General features: G+C 42.8%; 1 protein-coding gene across 2 annotated transcripts in view; it reads left to right on the forward strand.

Moving 5' to 3' along the window:
- Window positions 1–25,048, forward strand: part of BRINP3 (BMP/retinoic acid inducible neural specific 3) — a 268,970-nt gene that overhangs the window by 182,449 nt on the left and 61,473 nt on the right. For both annotated transcript variants that reach the window (XM_081194376.1, XM_081194377.1), the window contains exons 5-6: window positions 9,647–9,752; window positions 14,643–14,879. In XM_081194376.1, coding sequence (XP_081050502.1) covers window positions 9,647–9,752; window positions 14,643–14,879 — 343 coding nt within the window. The remainder of the gene's footprint in view (window positions 1–9,646; window positions 9,753–14,642; window positions 14,880–25,048) is intronic.

Raw genomic sequence — 25,048 nt, forward strand, 5'->3', positions numbered from 1 at the left:
AAACGCGTGAGGCAAACGGTGGAAGTCTTTTTTAAAAAAACAACAACAACACTTTATTTGAGGTGGATAAGGACAAGATGAAATCATACAATTAAATATAAATATGGGTGGGAAACGGCTATGTATAGTGAGTACTTATCTACTTTTAAAAATTTTCACCTATGATCTTTTTCTTTTACTTCTTTATTTTTTCTTTGTTCCTTTTTTCCTTTTTTCTGATACCTTACCTTGAATTTCACTCCTTTATTGTGAATAGCATTTTATAGAGGAGAGGTATAAATACCTGTAAATATGAAAAAAGACAAAATATTCTCTAATATTTTTCCTTGGTTATATGTATTTTCTTTTTCTTTTGTATTTTCTTTTGTTGTAAATATGTATGTTTTCTAATTTGTAATATATATATATATATATATATATATATATATATATATATATATATATATATATATATATAGGGAACCACCGCTCCATTTGCATTGTCCTTTCCTAGCTAGTTGTGGTTGTTTTATTTTACTAGCACTGTTACCATTTTAGTTATGTTTTACTATTTTTATCCCTTATTTTCTCTAATGGTTTATTTTATTGTCTCCCTCTGTTGAATCTGTCTAGTTTTGTTCTCTCATTCTATATAGAATTCTGTCCATTTTTTCCCTTCTTCCCGTTCTCTTTCTCCTTCCCTCCCTCCCTCCAAGAGGTGAATTCTGGTGCCACTGGTGTGACCCAGCCAAGGTAAGGTTACTACCCAGTTTTGTGTCAATGTGCCAGAATATGATGGAAGCAAACAACTGCAGATCAAGCATGAAATATTACATCTTATGACAGAAATAGGGCAGAGGAACACTGAGGGCATTAAAGAAAGTCTCCTAAGGCACAGCTGTCATTGAGCTTGCGAAAGGAGAAGAATAAGAAAGCTGATGGACTTCAAGATGTTTGCGAAGCTACTAGTAACAGGAGGGTCTGCAGAAATATGCAGGCATACCATCTTTGCTGCACATTTAATGACTACCGTGGGGTGAGAAAGCGGCAAAACTAGAAAAATAAAAACCAATATCTCCAAGGGCAATATTGCCCGCTGATATCACAAAAATTCAGTCTTGCCACATGGCTGAGAGGCAATTACTTACTGCACGTATAATCGGGTCATTATCACTGTGGTTCTGAGCTTTAACTTAGTGGAAACTGTCGGCATTTCCTCATTAATGCCAAACGTTAAGAGCTTTATTTCTGGGAATTGAAAACCCTGCTGCCCAAGACAACCTGTGCTGTGATAATCTTTGGAAACAGCTCACTTGGGACTCGCTCGCCTGTCTCACATCAGCCTGCTTTATGCTTCTTTTGTTATTGGCACTGAGGGGGTGCTGTACAGGAGATAGCATATTAAGCAAGTTTGCTTTTGATTGTTTGGCAGGGAAATTGAGGCTTTGCATTATTATTATTTTTGCTGTGTTCTCGGTGCCTTTTCCAATTCTACTGTCTGGAATATCAGGACTGGGAGTGTAGGGGACTATGTTCCCTAGCTCCTTCCCAGTCTTAGGCCTACCCTGGCCAGCTTTGTGCTTTATTAAGCCCATGCCTCAATGCTGCATTAAACCTTGAAGCACCTTCTCCTCCCAGACTACAGAGGGGCCAGCTCATCCTCCGTGTTTGCTCCTTTCACAGGGATTCTTTTAACCTAGGTGTGCACTATTTTCAGTCATCACCAGCCATTGATGGAGAATGAAGGGGAAGAGGAGAGACAGGCAGAGGAAGGGGGGCAGGAAGTGGTGGTGGAGGAAAGCCAGGAGGAGGGACAGCTCACAGATGTTGGAACAGAGCCTCAACACCGCACAGGAAGTTCTGGCACAGACAGTGAAGCAATCCTGTTCCGTCTGCCCAGGAAAGGAGGGTGTTAAAGAGGAGGGGGCAGAAAATTCCACGCCTTTTCTGTTGGAAAAGGGGCAGGCGTATTGCACTCCAAGAATCTGAGCCGGAGGATTCGGATGTATGATTGTAAAGTGCTGCTTGTACATATGTGAAATGAAGACTGTAAATATGTATCTCTGAGTGAGCAGAGGCATTTCTTACGGAGAGCGTTCACAAGCCATCACAATTACTAAGCTGCTTCTGGTGAACCACAGCAGCTCACGGAAACACTGTTTACCTTCCTGCCAGAGTGGTGCCTATTCATCTACTTGCATAGCTTACAGCAAAAAGGAGACAACAAGCCAAATAAGTAGTATTTGGCAGAAGCCACACTCTGCAGCACAATGGAAACAGTGCTGATTGTGACAAATAAGTCAGAATGCAAATAGGTCACTTCCTTCTTACACCCCTTACTCCTTCTCATGCTCACTGAATGAATGCCCAGCTGAGTGTGTAGTTGATCACATGACTCTGTTCCACTCTTCCGTGCATGAGGGAGTGTTCATTTAGACCAGGACTGTCCCAAGATATTTTGCTGCCTGGGGCAAAGGACAACACACACAAATTCCATATACAAAAGAAGTTAAGATTGGCTGTTGAATCTGTCTTCAGCATCATGCACTAAACCTGAAAGCAACAGGGTAGCTTAGAAGATAGAATATGGGGGCACAGCTCTTCACTTTCCCTCAACATCTGCTGCCTAAGACAGCTATTAGACACTCCCTAACAGTAGGGCCAGCCTGGATTTGGACACTTCTGTTGTACAATATGTGTGGTCGTGTTTATACATTTCCCCCATTCACTCTCATTACAGCATATTAAGCCTGAAATAACAAAAAGTGGAGCAGATTGGTCATTAGTGTCTTGAATGCAGACATGCTTTTGCAAATTCTCACTTATGGGTAGATTGTGCCGCAAAGTTGGTATGTAAGTGAGAGTCCTTTTGGCCCTCATCACACACATATCACACACATGCAACTTTTTTAACCCAAATACAGTGTCATCTTCCCTAATCTGGGACCTAATGAGTTAATGGCAATCGGTACTTATATTCAGTTGCCTTGAATGGCCTATCTGAATGAAGGATGAATCTGAATATGCAAAAGCAGAACATGTAATGATTAGGCTAATTACCACCCTTCCCTTATTTGGTTACCTGAGAAGTTTCAAGCTGTAATGAGAATGAATGGGAAGAATAAACATGAGCACATAAATCCTCATTATGAAACAACATTATGTGTTCATAGTGCATTAAAGGTAGATGACTCTTGAAAAAGGGAGAAATCCTAAGGACTGGGTCAGAGCAAAGATCCAGTTACTGTAGCAGTCTTTTTCTAGTAGTGGTCAGGCAAAGGCCTCTGGGAAGTTGCAAATCTGGGGAACTAAAATGTTGAGCACCTCTGTTTTTAGAGACATCTATTTGACTGTCCACTCTCTGTTGGAAACTGAGCACTGTTTTAGACTCATCTTTGGTCTGATCCAACTAAGCTGTTCATATGGGGGGGGGGGGTTTGCTGCAAAAAGGTAAAGGTAAAGGGACCCCTGACCGTTAAGTCCAGTCATGAACGACTCTGGGGTTGCGGCGCTCATCTCGCTTTACTGGCCAAGGGAACTGGCTTTTGTCCGCAGACAGTTTTTCCGGGTCATGTGGCCAGCATGACCAAGCTGCTTCTGGTGAAACCAGAGCAGCGTATGGAAATGCTGTTTATGTTGTCAAAGTAGACCATTGCAAATCCAGATGCAGTGAAGCCATGGGCCAGGGGTAAGGGCTTGGGAAGTTGCAATAAACACAGGGCAACCATTTCTGGGGCTAAACAGGCTAGTGCATTGATAACAGATGTTAATGGTTTTGGTGTAGGTGTTGGGTGTGTATCCTGTACCAACGAGCCTGTCTGCTGGCTGATTATTGGCAGGGTTAACCAAGGTTAAAGATCACCCTATGACATAAATCAAATCAAGGCTACCCTTCCGAGGTCACCATTTTGGGACTGCTTTGACCAATCAGGCACCCATCTTGGCATCCAGATCGAAGATCTCCCTCTTGATCCCTTTAATGGAATCCCTGATTCCTTGGAGTGGATGTGGGGCTCCCAACACACATCCCTGACTAGGGATCCAACCCAATGCCTTATCCACCACCTGAGTCAGCCCCTCTCCACAAACTCACTGCCAAACTGCTCACATCTGCAACCAAACCCTAAGGCCATTGCAAATATCCAATAACCAGACCACATTACCCATTGGCGATAAATGCACCTCATAAAGTCTGACCACAACTGCTGCTTTTCTCCAGCTGACAGTAGGAGGTCCTTATCGGCCAAATTCTGCTGCACTCCAGTTTTGCTTTTAAATTCTATTTTCAGTTTTGATTTGTAATGCATATTTGCAACAGGCAGCTGGGGATAACTCAACAGATACTTTTGTAGCACCTTAAAGTCTAGTAGATTGATTGTGGCGTAAGATGTACAAGTAAAATCAGACATCATGTTTGGACATAATAAACTATGTTTTAATGCTACATGAATAAGTTTTTGATTTGTAGAATCCTGCCCCCCCCCATCAGCCATGGACATTTTTTCTCATTGTCAACTACGGTTTGTTATGTCTGAACTAGGATAGATTGTGGTTAGTTTTAATCATGGTTTGCCCAAGCAAGACAACTGTGATGCCACCAGCCCATAGGGGCCCCACATTCACGGTAGAGGAACATGAGGTGAGACAGGTTTTGAGGATGGCGAATCCGAGGAAGGCGGCTGGACCTGATGGCATCACTGGAAAGGTGTTGAAGGGCTGTGCGGATCAGCTGGCGAGGGTCTTTACTAAGATCTTCAATAAGTCCTTACACCAGTCTATTGTCCCACCCTGCCTGAAGTCGTCAACTATTGTCCCTCTGCCTAAAAAATCCACAATCAGTAGTTTGAATGACTATAGACCAGTTGCACTGACTCCAATCATCATGAAGTGTTTTGAGAAACTGGTGCGCCGTCACATTATTTCCTGTCTTCCATCAACTTTTGACAACTACCAGTTTGCATACAGAGCAAATAGATCCACAGAAGACGCCATCAATACCACTCTCCATGCTGCTCTGTCCCATCTGGAGCAGCCGGGGAGTTATGTGAGGCTGCTGTTTGTGGATTTTAGCTCTGCTTTTAACACTATCCTCCCCCATAGACTGGTGTCCAAGCTAGAGGCGATTGGACTCTCCAACTCCACCTGTCTCTGGGTTTTGGATTTTTTGTCAGAACGTTCTCAGAGGGTTAGAGTAGGGTCACACATGTCCACAGCCCTTAGCCTTAACACCGGCTCACCACAGGGTTGTGTGTTGAGTCCCCTGCTCTACACTCTCTATACGTATGACTGTACAGCCTTCTATTCCAGCAACAAAATCATCAAGTTTGCTGATGACACTACGGTGGTGGGGCTCATTTCAGGAGGGGATGAGTCCGCCTATCGGGACGAGGTGGAGCGGCTCTGTGTTTGGTGTGGAGAGAACAATCTGGCTCTTAATACGGCTAAGACCAAGGAATTGGTGGTGGATTACAGGGGAAAAAAGGCGGACATTCAGCCCTTGTATATCAACGGGGAACGGGTGGAGAGGGTGGCGGAATTCAGGTTTTTGGGAGTAGCTATCGATCAGGGCATGACTTGGAGCGCACATACCACTGCTCTGGTGAAGAAGGCCCAGCAGAGAATTTATTTCCTCAGACTTTTAAAGAAGAACAATCTGAGTGAGAGACTGCTGGTGTGCTTCTACCGAGGCTCCATAGAGAGCATTCTTACATACTGTATTTGTGCTTGGTTCTCCGGTTGTACAGCTAGGGAGAGGAAGGTGCTCCAGAAGGTCATAACCACAGCCCAAAGGATTATTGGTCATCCTCTCCCATCTTTGGAAGAACTGTACGGTTCCCGTTGTCTTAGGAAGGCAAATAACATCCTGCAGGATTCATCTCACCCGGGACACGGTCTGTTTGCACTACTGCCTTCTGGCAGGAGATATAGAAACATCAAGTCAAAGACAAATAGACTGAAAAACAGTTTCTATCCAAGAGCTGTGGCCTTTTTGAATGCTGTAACTCGATAGTGTGACCTGGGAGTTTGATGGGTGTGGTGTGGGTGTGGCTGGAATGTGGTTTGTTTGGTTGTTGTTGTTGTTTTGCTTTTGATGTTTTAAGGGATGGCATCCAATTTCGTTGCACTTTGTACAATGTTGCACTTGTGTAATGACAATAAAGAATCTATTCTATTCTATTCTATTTCTAATCCTGGCTCATTCATATATAAACCATAATTAAAACTCACCACACTTACTGGTTTGGATATTATGACAAACTGTGGTTAGTTAAAAACTAAAGTACCGTATTTTTCGCTCTATAAGACACACCAGACCACAAGATGCACCTAGCTTTTGGAGGAGGAAAACAAGAAAAAAAATATTCTGAATCTCAGAAGCCAGAACAGCAAGAGGGATCGCTGCGCAGTGAAAGCAGCAATCCCTCTTGCTGTTCTGGCTTCTGGGATAGCTGTGCAGCCTGCATTCGCTCCATAAGACGCACACACATTTCCCCTTACTTTTTAAGAGGGAAAAAGTGAGTCTTATAGAGCAAAAAATATGGTAAATACTACCAATCTCACAGCCATGCTATAGGACAGGGGTCGGCAAGGTTTACCAGCTGGATCACTCCCACGGAAATCGTCTGTGGGCCAGACTGGTGCAGCGCAACACCAGAAATCGCTTCTGCGAATGCCCAGACGCCAAAAATCTAGCCTTATATTTGCAGAAGATGATTACTTCTGCTTAACTGGGCAGTACAGTATAACTATTGTCTAACACATATTGTCACAGGGTTGGTTTATCTAGTGCAGTGATTTTCAAAGTGTGTTAAGGAAACCCTGGCATTCTTCCAAAGCTTACTTGGGGTTCTGCAATGACAAATTAGAAGAAACACATGAAAGAAGTAAAGTACTCTTGCCCCTGTCTGCTGTGCTCAGAATTCTTTGCAACATGTAGTGGTTCCAGGGCAAATTTCTGGGCATTCCTCAGTATGCAAATTGAGATAGTGCCCTGAAGGTAGAATGCTTGAAAAACCATCTATCGCAAGCACCTGTTTGTAGTGCCAATTTTGCCATGCTTCTTCTAAGTAGTTTTTTGTTTTTTGCATTGCTTTGTTTTGCATTTTGGAACTTCCAGGACAATCAAAAAGAAAAAAAACATGCAGGGAGGTGAGGCTGGACACTAGACATTAGTTTTCCTTCCCATATTCGACTCTATCTGGGAAAAATGAAATTCCTTTCTTTTTAGGTGGACATTGCATCTCAGGAAAACTCCCTCTCACTCATTGCATATATTACAGTGTCTCCTGCTTAGGTTGTCAATGAACAAGATACTGTAAATTCAAGCTGGAATTCTTAAGACCAGTTTTCACAGCATGAAAGTTTGCAGAAACAAATGTGTGGACTATATGATCAGAATTTGTTTGCATTTGGCAGTGATTTCATCAGACATTTAATTGTACAAAGTGCTTTATAATGCTTAACTTGCACAATCTGAAATATTGATTTGATGTTGAACGTTGCGTGAAGGTGTTCCTTGATTTCTGCAGAGACTCTCAAAAGCAATAAATGAACACATTTTGTACCCGAAACTTGAATTTCATACCTGAAACCTAGATATTGCAAGAATCATTCTGTATTGCTCAAGCTACTGTCCATACACACAAGCACACACAACTGAAGCTCTATTATTGGTTTCAATATAATAAATGTTACAATAAAGACAGTTCTCAAAATTCAAACTGTAGGTCTTACAGTAATAGATTCACCAGGGGATGCAAATTCTGTTTTGAATTCATTTTGTAGTTTTGTCAAGGGGAAAAGTCATACTGGAAACAGATTTTCACATTGACCAAACTCTTAGACTTTGTGGTATACGCAACCATTTCAGTAATTAGCAATTCTAAAGCTGTTATTGGTATCAAATGAAATTGCATTGCATCTCGTGGGACACCCTATTGACCATAATGGATAAGGGAGGGTAAAAAAATTGAACTGGAGTCATTTGTCTATGGTCAACTTCCCAGCTTTCAGGCCACTGTAGCAGTCACTGATTGATATCATTGCCAAGAACTAAGGTCGGTTTGTATTTGTATAGCTTTCATGATTACATCAAAATATGGATTTAATACATTCTTAAGACTTAGCAGATAGTAAAATGAAGCGATCCAGGGGATCGTCTTTAAAGATGCATCCATTTCCCCTTGTGTCTTTTGACATTGTGCCTCTGAATTTAGTGGGAGTTACTTCTGAGCCGACATGTGTAGGATTATACTGCAAACCATCTGAATTTATGTATACTAGAAATCAGCAGGACAAATTAGTCGTGGCTTAATTTAACTCCCATTGGTTTTTGTGGGAACTAAGACCAATTAAGCAAATCTGAATCCAGCCCGTTTAAATTTGTATATTTAACATTTGTAGATTATGTTAAATCTTGCAGATTTAAAATTCAGTGGTATAATCCAGCCCAAACTGAACAATTGGAAGTCCCATTGATTTCAGTGCAAAGTTTTTATACATGCTTAAAACATTCCCCACTGAAATTAAATGGTTTTTAAAAAATAAATAAATGCTGAGCTTTGGTTGCTTTACTTTGATCATGTTGTTTAAAATATTTATAAATTTCAAAGTAAAACCTCAAATGTTGAAAAAGTACGAAACACAATAATTTAGAAGTAAGTAAAAATGTCTCATGGAAAAAATCAGGTAAATCCCCCCCCCCCCAAAAAAAATTCAAACTCCTCCTGAACTGGATAATTTCACCCAACCCAAATATTCAGCGAACTGACTTTGCCTGTTTTGTTGCCTGTGAGTAGTATGAAAAAATTGGAATACAACTGTGGATTTAGTTTTATTATTGTTCAATATACTGAGCCAGTGTGGTGTAGTGATTAAAGTGTTGATCTTGGACTGGGAGACCAGGGTTCAAATCCCCACTGAGCCTTGAAACCTTCTAAGTGACCTAGGCCAAATACTGGTTGCATCCACATAATTCATTTAAAGCACATTTTTAGTACTTTAACCATTATGGCTCCCCCTAAAGATTCCTGGAAACTGTAGCTGTTCCTTACAGGGATTGAACCTGCAACCTTGGTGTTATCAGCACCACACTCTAACCGACTGAGCTATCCAAGAAATGTTGGCTTAGATATAGTCTGCCCCAAATTCATCTAGTCCTCCTCTCTTAGCCCATTGCTTTCTTTACCCACCAATTGGAACCAATAATATGTTTTCATATTGTATTAACCAAGTTGAAAAATCTCAGAAGGGTAGTTGAGTAGTTTTCTGAGGCCATTCTTTCAACCAGACTGTTGAATTCTATGCCCCAATCCCCAGCAAATATGTAATGAAATTATCCCCTGTTACACCACCCCTGAATATCATGTGGAGGGTTTGGGGAGGGGGTAGGTTTTCACACAGTCCTTACAAAAATGCAATTCCCAAGATTTTGCTAAAATTACAATTTAATTTCATCTCTGTAAAACACGGTGATCTGATACGGCAAATAAGGCTGCTGTCTGTGAAAGGGGCTGCTTAAAAGAAGCATCTATCCAGGTAAAAATGTCACACCGCTTGTATATATGAAAATGAATTCTATTGCTGCACTGTGCCAGGTGTTTTTAAAAGGAAACTTAGCTTGTTCTGTATAATACAGCAAATGGTTTTCCATTCCCTTACTCACTAGGTAACAGAAACCCGGACTGGTCCTCTTGGCTGCAGTAACTATGACAACCTAGATTCTGTCAGTTCTGTTCTGGTACAGAGTCCGGAAAATAAGATTCAGTTGCAAGGTACGTGGGTGGAATTTTGTTAATTTCTTGTAGGAAGATGTTTATAGGGATATTTGTCATTTTATTTTATTTTTTGAAAACTTCTTCCTGAGCAATATATTCCATGGATCTTAAACTAGTGAGTGGAGAGTATGTGTTTATGTGTGTTTTTTGCCACATTGGAAAAGCCAGGCCTGTGAAACTTGTGGAACTCCTTGGGTTAGAGCTGGTGTCGATCAGGTTTGGGGATCCCAAGGACCACATTTCTTTACCAGCAAGCTTCTGAGGGCCACATGTTGGTGTGGGCAGGGCCAAGAGCAAAAGTGGAAGGGCAACTGATCTATCTATCTATCTATATCTATCTATCTATATCTATCTATCTATCTATCTATCTATCTATCTATCTATCTAATCTCCTTTGAACAGTGGGGTAGTTTCCTTGCTATATAATCCTAGAGCTAGGATAGCTCAGTTGGCTAGAGCATGGTACTGATAACGCCAAGGTTGCAGGTTTGATCCCCATATGGGACAACTGCATATGTCTGCATTGTAGGGGGTTAGACCAGATGATCCTTAGGGTCCCTTCCAACTCTACAGTTCTATAATTCTGTTATGAGTGGCAATTGCTGGCAAGTCAACCACTTAATAGTGAGCTAAATGATTTTGTGTTCGCCTGTAGGTGATAGAGATACTCATCCTTGTGCTACCAGTTGTAGGACTTCATCAAGCTAAAATACCCATATAATCTCAAGGAAGGGGAAACAGACAGAGATAAAGCTAAAACACTTATAGGATCACAGGAAGAAAATAGCAATGGGAAATGTGAAACAAAAGCTCTGGTTGTTTGCCTTCTCTTTTTCAGTACGTTCTTCCTTGGTTGCTGGTTACAGCTACAGAGATGATTTTTAAAACACAGATAATTTGTGCTAAGCTTCTTGAAATTCTTTTAGCTTCCCACAAAATTTTACATCTGCTTGGGCTCCTTCTGTGAAAGCTTTTGAGGGTGTAAGACTTTCTCCTGAAAGCAGCCTCTGCCACCATCATCCAAATGGAGCTGTTCCTGGTGCTGAAACCTTTGCTGGTTTGGAATGTGGGCTGACTGAGAATAACACTTTTTGGCTCTTGGGACAGGCAGTGAGAATTATCTTCCCACTGAATTGACGTATAAGCTCAACATCCACCCTCCCCTTCCACTTCTCACATAATAGGACAGCCTATCTTGAATATCACATTGTATGCCTGATATTTTGGGGCATATAACAGTTTGATAGATGATCCTGTCATTTTCATTGGGGCTCATATCTCCACTGTGTTTATGGAAATTATTTGCCGTTCGGAAGCTGCTCTCCCTGCGCTCGACATAATATTTGTCAGTAAAATGCTTAGGAAATTGGTTGTTACATCAATCACAGACCTGTTTTGATACATGCCGTTGGATTCCTACAGAAAAATTGCGGCACACAGAACTGCCTTTTAAAACCATTTCATAGTCAGTGTTGCCTTGGTGAGTAAAGGGTAACACACAGTCCCAAGTTTACAATGCTCCCCCACAAAAAAAATACCTTTACATATATAGAGAGACGGCAAGTGAAGTTGAGAGAGAGAGAGGAGCAAAGCCCCAGCTGTGGTTTTGTTATGAACAGGAGCCATGTGGTTTTCGGACTTTTAAAGCATTTTCATTACATGTCTTGTGAAGACTTTCCTGATCCATAAGATCAGAGTTTGTTTTCCCCCGAATTCCTGATTTTACCTCTTCCAGATTATATAACGTTGTTTTCTTCTTTTTTGGTATACTCTTGTATTGTTAGTTTTTATGTTATTTTTGTTACATTATTTTGTTGTTATGTTATGTTTTTATGTTATTTTGTGCATATCTCTTAGGGATTTAATATTAAGTTTTGAAGTGCTAAGTAAATAAACAAACGAAATAATAATAGCTTGCTGGCCTTCCACATCTAGGGTTGTTTTTTTTGTGATCCTCCCTCTTGAAGTGGTACCATCCCAGGAGGACAACACCATATACTTCAAATATCATAAGGAGACCCAAAGAAAAGGGGTTGCATTCACAATGGAAAATGCATATAGGGCGTAGGGGAGCCATTACCTTCCTCCCCACCCTAAGCCCCACTAACCCTACAACCTAGATGAAGAGGGAGACAACAGATATAACTGAATGGAACTAAAGCAGCTTAAAGGCCAAGTACTTGGATGGAACTGGCTCAAAGAATTTGGCTCCCATTCAATTGTAAACACCTGCATTATATTAGAAAGGACCTGATGTGATGAGCTGGAAAGATGATACCTGCTCATATTTCTACTCAACACAAGGCGCGCCAAATTCAATCCTTGATTTCCTCCCTATTTAGTTTGCATTGCTTCCTGTGCATTGCTGCCTGCAAATGTTTCTTGACTGCTGTGATCAAGAGAGTAATCCTGGTGCAAAGGTCCATGCGTCAAAACACAGCAAAGCAGAGAGACCTAGGCTCAGCAATTCCAAATAGCACAAAGCCAGTTCTAAACTCTCCTTCATTTTTTTGATTGTTTTCACAAAAGGAAAGCACTCCAGCTGTCTGATAAAAAAACAACAACCAGTTACCTGGATTGATTTGTGAAACACATGTAGACATGTAAATACTTCACATTGGTGTAGATGGCACCAGTTGTGTGGGTTTTTCCTATACTATCAACATCCCACTAGGAAGCAGAATGCCCTATCCACATATTTGGGTTGCTGTAGTGGCACTGTGGGTTAAACCACAGAGCCTAGGACTTGCCAATCAGAAGGTCAGCGGTTCAAATCCCCGCGACGGGGTGAGCTCCCGTTGCTCGTTCCCAGCTCCTGCCCACCTAGCAGTTCGAAAGCACATCAAACTGCAAGTAGATAAATAGGTACCACTCCGGCGGGAAGGTAAACGGCGTTTCTGTGCGCTGCTCTGGTTTGCCAGAAGCGGCTTGGTCATGCTGGCCACATGACCCAGAAGCTGTCTGCGGACAAACACCGGCTCCCTCGGCCAATAAAGCGAGATGAGCGCCGCAACCCCAGAGTCAGTCACAACTGGAACTAATGGTCAGGGGTCCCTTTACCTTTACCTTTTAGTCACTGCCATTATCAACAACATTCACTCATTGTCATATTTAGTGCTATTTCTACATATTCCTCAATCTTGTGACATTGTAGCAAGGGGAAGCAGCTCCCATGCTGATCATATATATGTGTGTGTGAACTTCATCTGACATAACTAAGGGGTTAATCTAAAGTGGAAGCAAGCTAGAAACAAGGGCCATAGGATAACAAAGGGCTCTTTGCACACCTTCATTTCATCCTGAACAAGTGTTTTTGCACATGCTGAAATGTAATCCTGCGTTACTTTTGTGTAGGGCAATGCCATGTTTCCTGGGGAGTCTAGCCTTGCTTTCAGCCCTGCCCCCAATATTGCACCCCCTTCCTTTGATAATTTTGCACTGTGTTCAGCAATGTCTGCAAAGTGATTCTGAGCTGTGAATTCCTGCTCAAATGCAAGGGCTCTTGAGTGATTGGGATTCCCATTTGTGCGGGTTTTCTGTTGGCACAAAGCCCTTAGATGCAAGCATGAGTGTATGCTTTGGAGTACAACTGTGCGGAACACATGGTTTTGAAGAAAGGGGGTGTAATGGCCAAGGAATGGCTGGAAGTGTGAACATGGCATTCACTGGCTCCCGGGTGAACATGGGATTGGCCCATACCTGAGTAATGTGGGCATAGGGCTATAGTTGCTAGATCAATAAAACAAAGTGGGTACAGTTCAGGTTACTGCGACCTGAAACATGAGTCTTTCATTGATTTAAGAAATACATAAAGCTAAGACAACCTGGCATTCCCCGTCTTGGCAGACAAGCTTTGTTGATTTTAAAAGTGTCTCTTTGAAAAGGAGAATAAAAGCATATTGAATGTTAGATACATGGGCAATAGCGCACTGCTCTTAAACATTTCTTGCATATTAATAGAGCTGCTTTTCTTAAGATTTCATTGGCTCACCTGCCTGGTTACCTGTGGCAGTTCAGAATCACCTCCATACAGCCAGTTTCCCCCTCCCCATCAGGTTATTCGTATGCAGTGCCGGAATTACATATAAGCCAAACAAGCTATAGCTTAGGGCCCTACTCCCTTGGGGGCCCCAATTTTTTTTAAAGGAAAACAAAACTGGATGTACATTTCCAAAAGATAAGATAAAAAACAAATAAAATAAAACCTACATACAGCAACAGTGTTTTGTGTTGTGTAGGCTCCTATGGTGTAAGTAATGGGCCCCGCCTGCTAGCCTGCTCCCTAAAATATCACTGGTTTGCTCATTTCTATATATGGTGGTACCTTGGTTCTCAAACTTAATCCGTTCTGGAAGCCTGTTCCAAATCCAAAGCATTCCAAAACCAAGGCACGCTTTCCCATAGAAAGTAATGCAAAACGGATTAACCCATTCCAGACTTTGAAAAACAACCCCTAAAACAGCCATTTCTTCTTAATTGCATTTCACTACTTCTTCTTAATTGTATTTCAGTTCAACAATTACTTTGATAAAAGACATATTTTGTTATGTTCAAATGGCTTTAGATACCTATTAGGTCCATAAATTACCACATAGCATATATTCAACTCAAAAAACAGCGGCAGTTTGTTGTTGACAAAGGATAGCTGGACATATAAAGGGCCCCATTACCTTCAGTAGCTTAGGGCATCATCAAACCTAAATCTGGCCCTGTCTGTATGTCACAAATGATTATTCAGCATGCATGGACTAATAATTTTTGTAGATACTTTTGAAAGACTGCTTTATATCCATATTGATTAGAGAAAGGATGTTGTCAATAGCTTTGAGGATGCCATCCCGTTTAGTAAGATGGATTCTGTCTTCTTCTTCCTCCTCCCCCCTCAAGGTCTTCAGCTGATCCTTCCAGACTACTTGCAGGAGCGGTTTGTGCAGGCAGCACTGAGCTATATCGCTTGCAACTCAGAAGGGGAATTTATCTGCAAGGACAACGACTGTTGGTGTCAGTGCGGGCCCAAATTCCCAGAATGCAACTGTCCATATATGGATATTCAAGCTATGGAAGAGAACCTGCTTCGCATCAGCGAGACCTGGAATACTTACAATAGCGAGTTCGAAGACTCAGGTGTGGAACATTTAAAGTATTTCAACTGTGTCAATGAATATCCTGTGATTTCATGAGAATAGTTCTGTTGACCATAGTAGCTATCACACACCTGCAAATTCCCAGTCATGGCAATGAATTTTGGGCAACAGTGGTGCACAGAGCGGATTATACTTACTGGCAGTCAGATGTGGTGGCACTGCAAACTCTGGGCAGGGCTGGACGTCTTATGTCTTAGCTTATCCTGGATCCATTTTCGGTGGATCCCAAACTCTCCACAATCTGATCTGTTTTGGCATGGCCTTAGGATCAAATTAGACACCAGTAGGGACTGTCCCACTCCCCAAGCTCCTAGCCATGGTAGAGGGTACGTAATTCCGGTTGCAGTGGGAGAGGAAAGCCTTCCCGTGCTTTACCTTCCCAATAAGAATCAGCCCCCTCAAGCTTGTACTTAATTATGGAAAAACAAGATATGTAACCTGGACCGGGGCAAGACAAAAGCGCTACCTGAGGCAGATAGCTCTGCCGCTCCCACACCTCTTCTCCCATTTCCATAGCTGTCAACTTTTCCCTTTTCTTGCTATTCGGAATAAGGGAATTTTCCTTTAAAAAAGGGAAACGTTGGCAGCTATGCCCATATCCCTCCACTTACATGTAAATAATGTTTAGCCCGTTTTAACACAGTAGTGGCTCTGACATTATTTCCTCCATCACCCTGCTCTCCACCTCGTTTTGTTGCATCCTTCTCACGCCGCCCTCCCCAGATCCCAGCCTCGCAAAGCAGCTCAGGGCTGCTGTCGTGTTGGTGGCAAGGGCTGGGCCTGCACACAGTGAGCTCCATTTGCCCTCCGCACCCTGCACCCTGTTTCCCCAGCTCATGCACACACTCGCACATGTCCTGGGCACCATAAAAACACACTCTGCCACTGTGAGGAAGTGAGCCCTTCCTCTGTGAGAGGCATTCTGGGCAAGGTGTCCTGGGAGAGTGCCTACTTTAAACTTCTTTTAAGTGCAAGGTTTTATATTCAACCTTTAAGCTTCATAATTATATTTTGAAATAGTTTCTAGCGGTGGCAGGTAGGTGGCTGCAAACAAGAGGGACTCTGTTGTCTGAGGCAACTGCTTCAGCTTGTCTAATGAAAGGGCCAGCCCAATTATGTCGCTGCTGTTAGTATCTTCGCTCACAGTCAGAGGTACCTGGCCTCCCCCGAGGCAATTGAGCGAGATACTGTGTTTACCTTCCTTCTGCGACCCCGGCAGGCTAGGTAAACAAACCCGGCGATTCTTCTCATTAGTCGTGAGATAGAACACACCCTCTGCTTCTCTGCTTCTCTCTCCCTCCCTGCATTCTCCCAGGGAGGAGAAATGAGACAGACAGGAGTCCTTTCTACATGTTTTATTCCTGTCACTCAACAGTACATAGAAATGTGACTGCACCCTTCAGTCTCCATCAGAAGAGTCACCACTCCTCCCCTGTACTTCCAGCACAGGTCATATGACACTCTGAGCTAACATCCGGTGCTCAGTACAGAGAATAGGCTCCACCTTTTCCCCAGCAGTACAGCAGCAAACCACAACATCCTGTTTTGCATTCCAGCAATCTGGAGCTGGCTTTTGCCTTGGTGCTTTTTCCCAACAGCTGCATGCTAATTAAGCAAGCATCTTATTTGGCCTTTAGTCTCTTGTTGCTGCATACTCTGGAACCTTCACGAACCTCTGGAAACTGTTCTACATGTGTTGTTGTTTTTGGTGACATCACATGATTAAGGGGTCTATGGGAAACATAACTCTTGAACCATGGGAAATAATGGGCAAATTTCAAGAGATACTTTCAAAATTATTTTGTTCAGTATTTTCATTACCGGAGGCCTGGTCATAAGAACTGAGTAGATTAGATGAGAAACAGAGAGATGGGAAGTTATGCAGAACATTTGGAGTAAAGAGAAAGAGGGGGAGATTCTTGGTCAGAAATGTGAAAGTAGCTGAGGATTCGGATGGGTGGCAGTAAGGAGGTATGGATGAAGAAATGTGAAACCTCAAAGTGAATATGGAAGGGACAGTAGCACAACATTTAGTGTATTGGTGGGTGACTTTGGTGTATGTGATTATACTGAAGACATAGCTCTCAGCACTTAGTGTGCCTTCCACTTAAACATGGAGATTCTCTGTTTGGTGGTAGATAGGAACAAACTTTGTGATTGCAGACCTCCTCTGCGTGTACAGTATGATATAAGAGTATGATATAAGATGTGAGTCTCTAAAAGGAAGGTTGAATGCATTGCAAAATATGGTTTAGGAGACATTAAAATACCCATGACCAATATTTCTACTTGACAGGATGCTGTCAGCAGCTCCCAACTGGTTGCCTAGGAAAGTATAAAGACAAGGAAAAGTTTCTTACAGGCTTTTTTTATTTCAATTTTTACAGAGAGATCTCAACCCCTTCCTTCCCTCCCACTTTCTCATTCGTCATCCTCATCATCTCCTCTATGGGTGCTACTAAGTGCCCTCTGTCTTTGAGTTCTTTGCTCTTCTACTTTTAAGGCTCTTGCTGGGTTCTGGGAGATGGTGGGTCTGGAATGCTTTCTAGTAACAACATGTCAGCCAGCTGCCTGTTCCTCCTCTCATTATTTCCCAAATTTTCCCTTCATCTGCCTCTGAGCTATGACCTCCCGCAAACCATTGTTGTAAATCTACACTGTCTTCCTCTTCCCCCTCCCTGGAAGGGTCAGGATGGGGAGGAGGTCTCCACCACTACTTCTCCTCTGGCCAGCCCCTGACATCACCACCCCCTCTCCAGTGTCCTCCTCCTCTGCCCAGTCCCTGACACTAGTGTAGACTCGCTCACATTCTCGACATTGGTAATAGTGGTGGTATTAGAATTTATTGCCTTCCCTTCACCTCAAGGTCCCAGAATGAAAGTAAATATAAGTCTGGACGTGGTTCATGAGACCAAGTTAATGGTGCCCGTCCCATCATGTGCTAAGTGAAATCTTATTCCAGAGCCCCCTGTGTAGTTATGGTGGCCTGGACATTTTCACAGTGTGATCTTTAAGGATGTGGCTGATACTCCCATGCTAGCATACCCAGGGCATGAATCTGAAGGCTGTTCCTCTCTTGAATACTCTGCTGCCCCTAGTGTTCATGCCCTTTCATATGCATTTTATAGAATCATAGAACCATAGAGTCATCTAGTCCAACCCCTTCAATGCAGGAATTTCAGCTAAAACATCCATAACAGAAGGCCATCCAGCCAGTGGCGTAGCGTGGGTTGTCAGCACCCGGGGCAAGACAAGTAATTTGCGCCCCCTAACCCATGGATTTGCACCCCCTAACCCGTGGATTTGCGCCCCCTAACCCTAACCCCCAGATGTTGCGCCCAGTGCGGCCGGCCCCCCCTGCACCCCCCACGCTACGCCACAGCATCCAGCCTGGATGAGAGTCCACCACTTCCTGAGGGAGAACGTTCCACTGTCGAACAGCTCTTACTGCCAGAAAGTTTTTCCTGATGTTTAGTCAAAATCTCCTTTGTTGTAACTTGAAGCCATTGTTCGAGTCCTACCCTCCAGAGCAGAAAACAAACAAACAAGCTTGCTCCATTTTCCTTGTGACAGCCCTTTAGATATTGGAAGATGGCTATCGTATCTCCTGTCTCCTCTTTTCCAGGCTAGACATACCCAGCTCCCTCAACCGTTCCTAATAAGGCTTGATTTCCAGGCCTTTGATCATCTTGGTTGCCCTCCTCTGCACACACTCCAGCTTGTCAACATCCTGCTTAAATTGTGGCACCCAGAATTGGATATGTTATGTAACTTGGCGTGACATTCTAGTAAACAACGCTCCTTTAGCTTGCATTGAAAGTATGTCTGTTGAGATCTCTTTCCTTTGAGATTGTAGTACAGTGGTACCTAAGGTTACATACACTTCAGGTTACAGACTCCACTAACCCAGAAATGGTGCTTCAGGTTAAGAACTTTGCTTCAGGATAAGAACAGAAATTATGCTCTGGCGGCGCGGCGGCAGCAGGAGGCCCCATTAGCTAAAGTGGTTTCAGGTTAAGAACTGACCTCCGGAATGAGTTAAGTACTTAACCCTAGGTACCACTGTACTCAGGTATGTGAAGACTATGCAAGATGATTGTATTAAGCAAAGAAAGATCCAAATGAGTGGGATCTGAGTGTCATGAGTCATCATCTCTAGTCCACAGCAACCGCCTGCTAAATGAAGGTCTCCACCTGCTCCATTTTGCCCTTTCCAGACTCACATCTTGAGGGGAGCAACCTTTAAATACCATGCTAGCTAACTGCACTAGGCTGTTATGACCTTTATGGCTATGTGATATACCTCTAAGGGAACTTGTTGTGCTCTCACTCCCCAAGCCTGTTCTCATCGCGGATACATAAAGGATTTGACAGAGGTTGAAAGAGAGACAGATTTTGCCCTCAGATATACAGCCATACGTTTTAGTGAGTACTGGTCTCCACACACACACACACACACACACACACACACACACACACACACACACATTATACCGAGTTCTTCTTCTTCTTCTTCACTAAAATATAATAAAGATTTTAGAGTGTTTTTGTTTAGCTAGAAGTCAAAGGTGTTCCCTGATTATCATAACTTCATTGAATTCCAGTAATTCAATTTGAAACCATCACCGTTTGACCCAGATTTGAAACCATAACAGTTTCTGATTTGATCCTGGAATGTCCCACTTTTCCTTAGATGACTCTATTTTCATCTGAGAAATATTGTTCTTGGTATAAGCCAGGGGTAGGCAACCTAAGGCCCGTGGGCCGGATGAGGCCCAATCGCCTTCTCAATTCGGCCAGCAGACAGTCCAGGAATCAGCGCGTTTTTACATGAGTAGAATGTGTCCTTTTATTTAAAATGCATCTCTGGGTTATTTGTGGGGCAAAGGACTTCGTTCTCCCCCCCCCCAAAAAAAAAAAATAATAGTCCGACCACCGGCCACATGGTCTGAGGGACGGTGGACGGGCCTATGGATGAAAAAGGTTGCTGAGCCCTGGTATAAGCTTTTGTGTACATGCACACTTCTTCAGATCCGGATCTGAAGAAGTGTTCGTGCACCCAAAAGCTTATACCAAGAGCAAACTTAGTTGGTCTCTAAGGTGCTACTGGACAATTTATAAAAAAATAATTGTTATTTATTTATTTATTTGCTTATTTATTTATTTATAAAATTATTCATATAATGTTGTATTATAAATATATACCACAGTGGTTTACAACACTATAGAAACATAAAACCAGACAGTAAAATCATACAAACTTTTTAAAAAGCACATGTTAGAAGCAAAAAACACAGAAATTAAAAAGACACATCAGTTGACCCTTGTGGGAGGCTGTACTCTTAATTGCCTTCATGGGCCTGGTGGAATAGAAACGTTTTCAGCAAGCATTTAAAAAGTTGGCACAGAAGGTGTGCCACAGGATTGGAACAAATACATTGAAGGCACAGTTTCTTGTTGATGTCAAGTGAGCCTCACCAACTGAGGAAACAACCAAAGACAGATTGATATTGATGGGCCATTTGTGAAAACTCCTGTTTTTCATGGTATGATCTGAGCTTTAATGTTAGCTCCAGCTAGAATCAAATTCCAAATGCTTCCAGAATTTTACAGAAATTGACTCTGGAGGTAGATGTAGGTGCTGGAAACTCAAACCACGCCCTCAAACATTGGTCACTCACACAGAGATGCATAGGCACCTCTGAAACTGACAACCACACCCAAAAAAGTCAGATACTTTCCAAAACCAGTTTAGTCTTCTTTTCTTCCTGTTTCCACTGAGCACATATTCCAGCACAATTAAATCTTTGCTTTCCCCTTTTCTGCAGAAAATGCAAATTATTCCATTCCCACCTCACTGAACTGAAATTGGAGTGCTTTCAGACTGTTTGCTAAGATCCATCTGCTAGCTTATCATATCTTCTACAAACAGCCGTATCTTGTAGCCTTCGGATTTAGTTACTTCCTCTGCAAAATTAACAGCTGTTTTTTATCAAAAATCCATACTGGTGCTGTTCATCCTAAATTAGCATGCTTCGTTAGTGCTTCAAGGATCCTGGTTGAATTAAAACACTTAATTTTCTCCATCGGGGAGGGAGAAAATGAGGAACAGCCGTGCCGGAGTTTTTTGCTGATTCATCCAAACACTAGCTGAAAAAAATAGCATTCTCTGCTGTATGAAAAATGTTATATCCTTGGCTCCCTTTCTCCGGATGCGCAGATATTTTATAAGTTTTTTCACTTCTAAGGGAAAATTGGATAGTACCAGGTTTGAAACTGGATTAATCATAGACTACAAAACCAGGCATGCTGCTAGACACTATCTAGGGAAAAAATCTGGACCTTCCATAGGTTTGCAGAGATGCAGAGACGTGGATTGCCCTAACACTTCCCAAACAACACTGAACCATATGAGTAGTGCCCCGGGAGGTGCTGTGGTCTAAACCACTGAGCCTCTTAGGCTTGTTGATCGGAAGGTAGGCGGTTTGATTCCTTGCGACGGGGTGAGCTCCTGTTGCTCTGTCCCAGCCCCTGCCAACCTAGCAGTTCAAAAGCACACCACTGCAGTGGGAAGGTAAACGGCGTTTCCGTGCGCTCTGGTTTCCATCACAATGTCCCATTGCGCCAGAAGCGGCTTAATCATGCTGGCCACATGAGCCAGAAACCTGTCTGTGGACAAATGCCGGCTTCCTCAGTCTGAAAGCGAGATGAGCGGCGCAACCCCATAGTTGCCTTTGACTGGACTTAACCATCCAGGAGTCCTTTACCTTTACCTAGTGCTTTGTCCTAACATGGCAGCAGCGGAGTGCTCTGTTGAGCATTCCTGGATACATTGCACTGGATCAAAGCCTATTTATACAGTGGTGGAAAGTATAATTAGAACAATGCACTTGTTAACTTGCTCTAAGATAGCAGGAATTCTGTGATGTCAGAAAATGTACTGTGTTGTTTGTATTAACTGGCTTGCTGACAGCACTATCGCTCTCAGCCCTTCTGTGTCCAGCAAAGATAGGTAAACAAACCTAAAAATCTTCATATGTTCAGAGCAGAGCTAGACATCACCATCATAATTTATTTACACCCCGCCCATCTGGCTGGGTTTCCCCAGCCACTCTGGGTGGCTTCCAGCAGAATATTAAAATACAATGATTCATCCAGTATTAAAAGCTTCCCTAAACAATGGCAAATGCTGGTTGAAACCAATCAAAATAGAATGAATAAACATCAATTGAGGCAGTGGAGTAGGGGGGGGGAGTTGCCACAGGCCCCAGATTTTTAGTGGCACAAAATTTCAACTTACAGCTGTGTGCTTCAAGTCACTTGGCTCCATTGAAAATGGTTTCTCCATGTGAACCAGGAAATGACCTCTCCAGACAATGAAACAACTCTTATTTTCCTATCTCTGCAGCTGCAATCTCCTGGGTGACGCAGACACCATTAGGTAGTTGAATGTGTATGCATACTCCATCTGTTTCCATCCCTCCCCCCACCCCCTCTGCATGGCCCCGGGCGCTGGCAACCCACACTATGCCACTGAATTAAGATCAGGGGCCAACAAACGAAAACAATGGTTTCCCCATTTGCCTAAACCAGCAAAGAGGGGGCCAATCAGCTTTGCCTGAGGAAGAAGTCCCGCAATCTTCCCACCACTGTACTGCAAAGGAGGGGGAATACCATGTGGCGGTTGCCATTTTCAGCGCCAAGCCCTCTTTTATCACCAAGTCTAGTTCACCCTTTATAGTCAAGTCATGTATTTGCTGAAAGCATTTTTTGTTCCATTCTGAACTTTTATCTCATAACTGTGATTAGAATACTTCCTTTGAACTGAAATTGGCTTTCCGTGTGAATTATCTTCAAGTCCCTGTATTCACTGGATACAATGTTTAATTCCTTAATAACTGGCGAGTCTCCTGCTGTTGAGCACCAACACATTTTGCTTTCATTGATGGGCCGTCGTCAGATTCACTCAGGCACCAGGAGGCTCACCTGGAAAAGAGCACCAGCATCCTAACACTGGTTTAAATCTGCTTAATTCTCTATTGATGTCTGCGAATCTGCATCCATGTACCCAGCTGGGGATCTATATTTCTATAACCTTACCTTTCCCCCCCTCCCATTGCATTCTTTTTCTTTTCCCCCCACTCCTTCACAGTGATTGAATTATTAACATTCTCTTGCCGAAAACCGCTTGACTAAGCTGATGGGATTTAAAGCAATAAAGAAAATTCATAAGGAAGTTCTACTAGGAAAGACAATTTGCTACAGCCATTGACTGAATATTATATCAAAGGATTTAGAGGTAGAAGACTTCTTGCATTCCTCTCCCTTTTCATGGCCCGTTTGGGTGTTATTAAACTTTTTCATTAAAACCTCCTTGTTGTGAACTGGAGGAGAATGCTTCTGATGTTTGCAGTCATTCGTTTCAGAATAGGATTCCAAGATTGGTCATTTAACCAGGGAGATATGCAAGAAAATCTGATGGAGCATCCATCATCCACAAGGTATTTTTTATTTTATTTTTTAGCTGAGATGTTGAATTTGCTGGTCATTAATTACATTCCAAGCCAGAAGATTCCTCCCTCCCTTATTGATGAAAACCATACTTGAGGGAGAAGTTATGACTGAAGAAAGTGGGGCCACAAATCTAACTGTGCCAGGAAACAATTCAAATGGAAGCAGGAAACAATTATTCCTTCCAAGCCCATTCAATAAGTCTTGAACTGAAATGGTACTTCTGCAGCAGAACAAAATTACATTTTCCAGAAGAAACTGCATAAACCCCCTTCCTACAAGAATGTCTCTTCTCCAAGGCTAAATCCAGTGGCTGCCTTTTTAACCAATGGGATGACTGCTGGCTGTTCTCAGGGCAGGCTGTTCCATGAGGTAAAGTGAGGCAGCTGCCTCAGCAAATTCTGAGGGGTGGAAAGTGGCTAGAAATATCTGCCATGTGGTCTGCCCTGCAGCCCCTAAGCTAGCTTGCTTTCCCTAGGGCGCAAGTGAAGGACTCTGATCCATCACAAGTGCTGAAGTAAGATTCAACTACAACTTCAAACTGTCTAGGCAGGTTTTGTGCACAGAACGGGGGCCAGTGTGGGAGAGAGCCAGTGTGGTGTAGTGGTTAAGAGCAGTAGACTCGTAATCTGGTGAACCGGGTTCGCGTCTCTGCTCCTCCACCTGCAGCTGCTGGTTGACCTTGGGCTAGTCACACTTCTCTGAAGTCTCCTAGCCTCACTCGCCTCACAGAGTGCTTGTTGTGGGGGAGAAAGTGAAAGGAGAATGTTAGCCGCTTTGAGACTCCTTTGGGTAGTGATAAAGCGGGATATCAAATCCAAACTCCTCTTGTCCTTTGCTTCAAGCAGCAAAATGGCTTGGGATGCTCCTGTGCCATCGACAAATTTAACAACATTTATCCACGCAGTCATCATGTACCCAGCATACATGAAATTCAGTAAAACATTTTTAGAGGCTGTATCCTATGGAGGACCCGAATCTAAAAAGGCAAACAACTAAGGGACAATTGTCAATTCCAAAAAAATCCTAGCAATCAAAAATGGTATTGGGGAGTATTTAAAACAGGGGTAGGCAAACTAAGGTCCGGGGGCTGGATCTGGCCCAATCGCCTTCTAAATCCAGTCCGCGGACGGTCCAGGAATCAGCATGTTTTTACATGAGTAGAATGTGTGCTTTTACTTAAAATGCATCTCTGGGTAATTTGTGGGGCATAGGAATTCGTTCATTCCCCCCCCCAACAAAAAAATATAGTCTGCCCCCCCACAAGGTCTGAAGAACAGTGGACCGGCCCCCTGCTGAAAATGTTTGCTGACCCCTGATTTAAATATATAGAATTCTTCATTAGAATAAAATAATGTCCATAGAAACAAACATTTCAATAATAAATTCTTAACAGGCCGGATCCTGTGCGGAATATTTCAAAATAAGCCAAATGTGTTTCGATGCAAATGACCTCATATGATATCAAAGAAACTAATAGGCTTTGATGAAGAGCCATGCTTCGTGTCCCCTTCCTTTCAATTGCATCCTCCTCACTCTTCTCATAGATTATTAGGATAGCTCCCTTATAAGCATTCTTCACATAGGAGCTAGCTCCTAGGGGGCAAGGGGTCTTGTCCCCCCAAAAAAATATTTGAG

Source organism: Podarcis bocagei (assembly GCF_964188305.1).
Source record: "Podarcis bocagei genome assembly, chromosome: 5".
Classification (NCBI taxonomy): domain Eukaryota; kingdom Metazoa; phylum Chordata; class Lepidosauria; order Squamata; family Lacertidae; genus Podarcis; species Podarcis bocagei.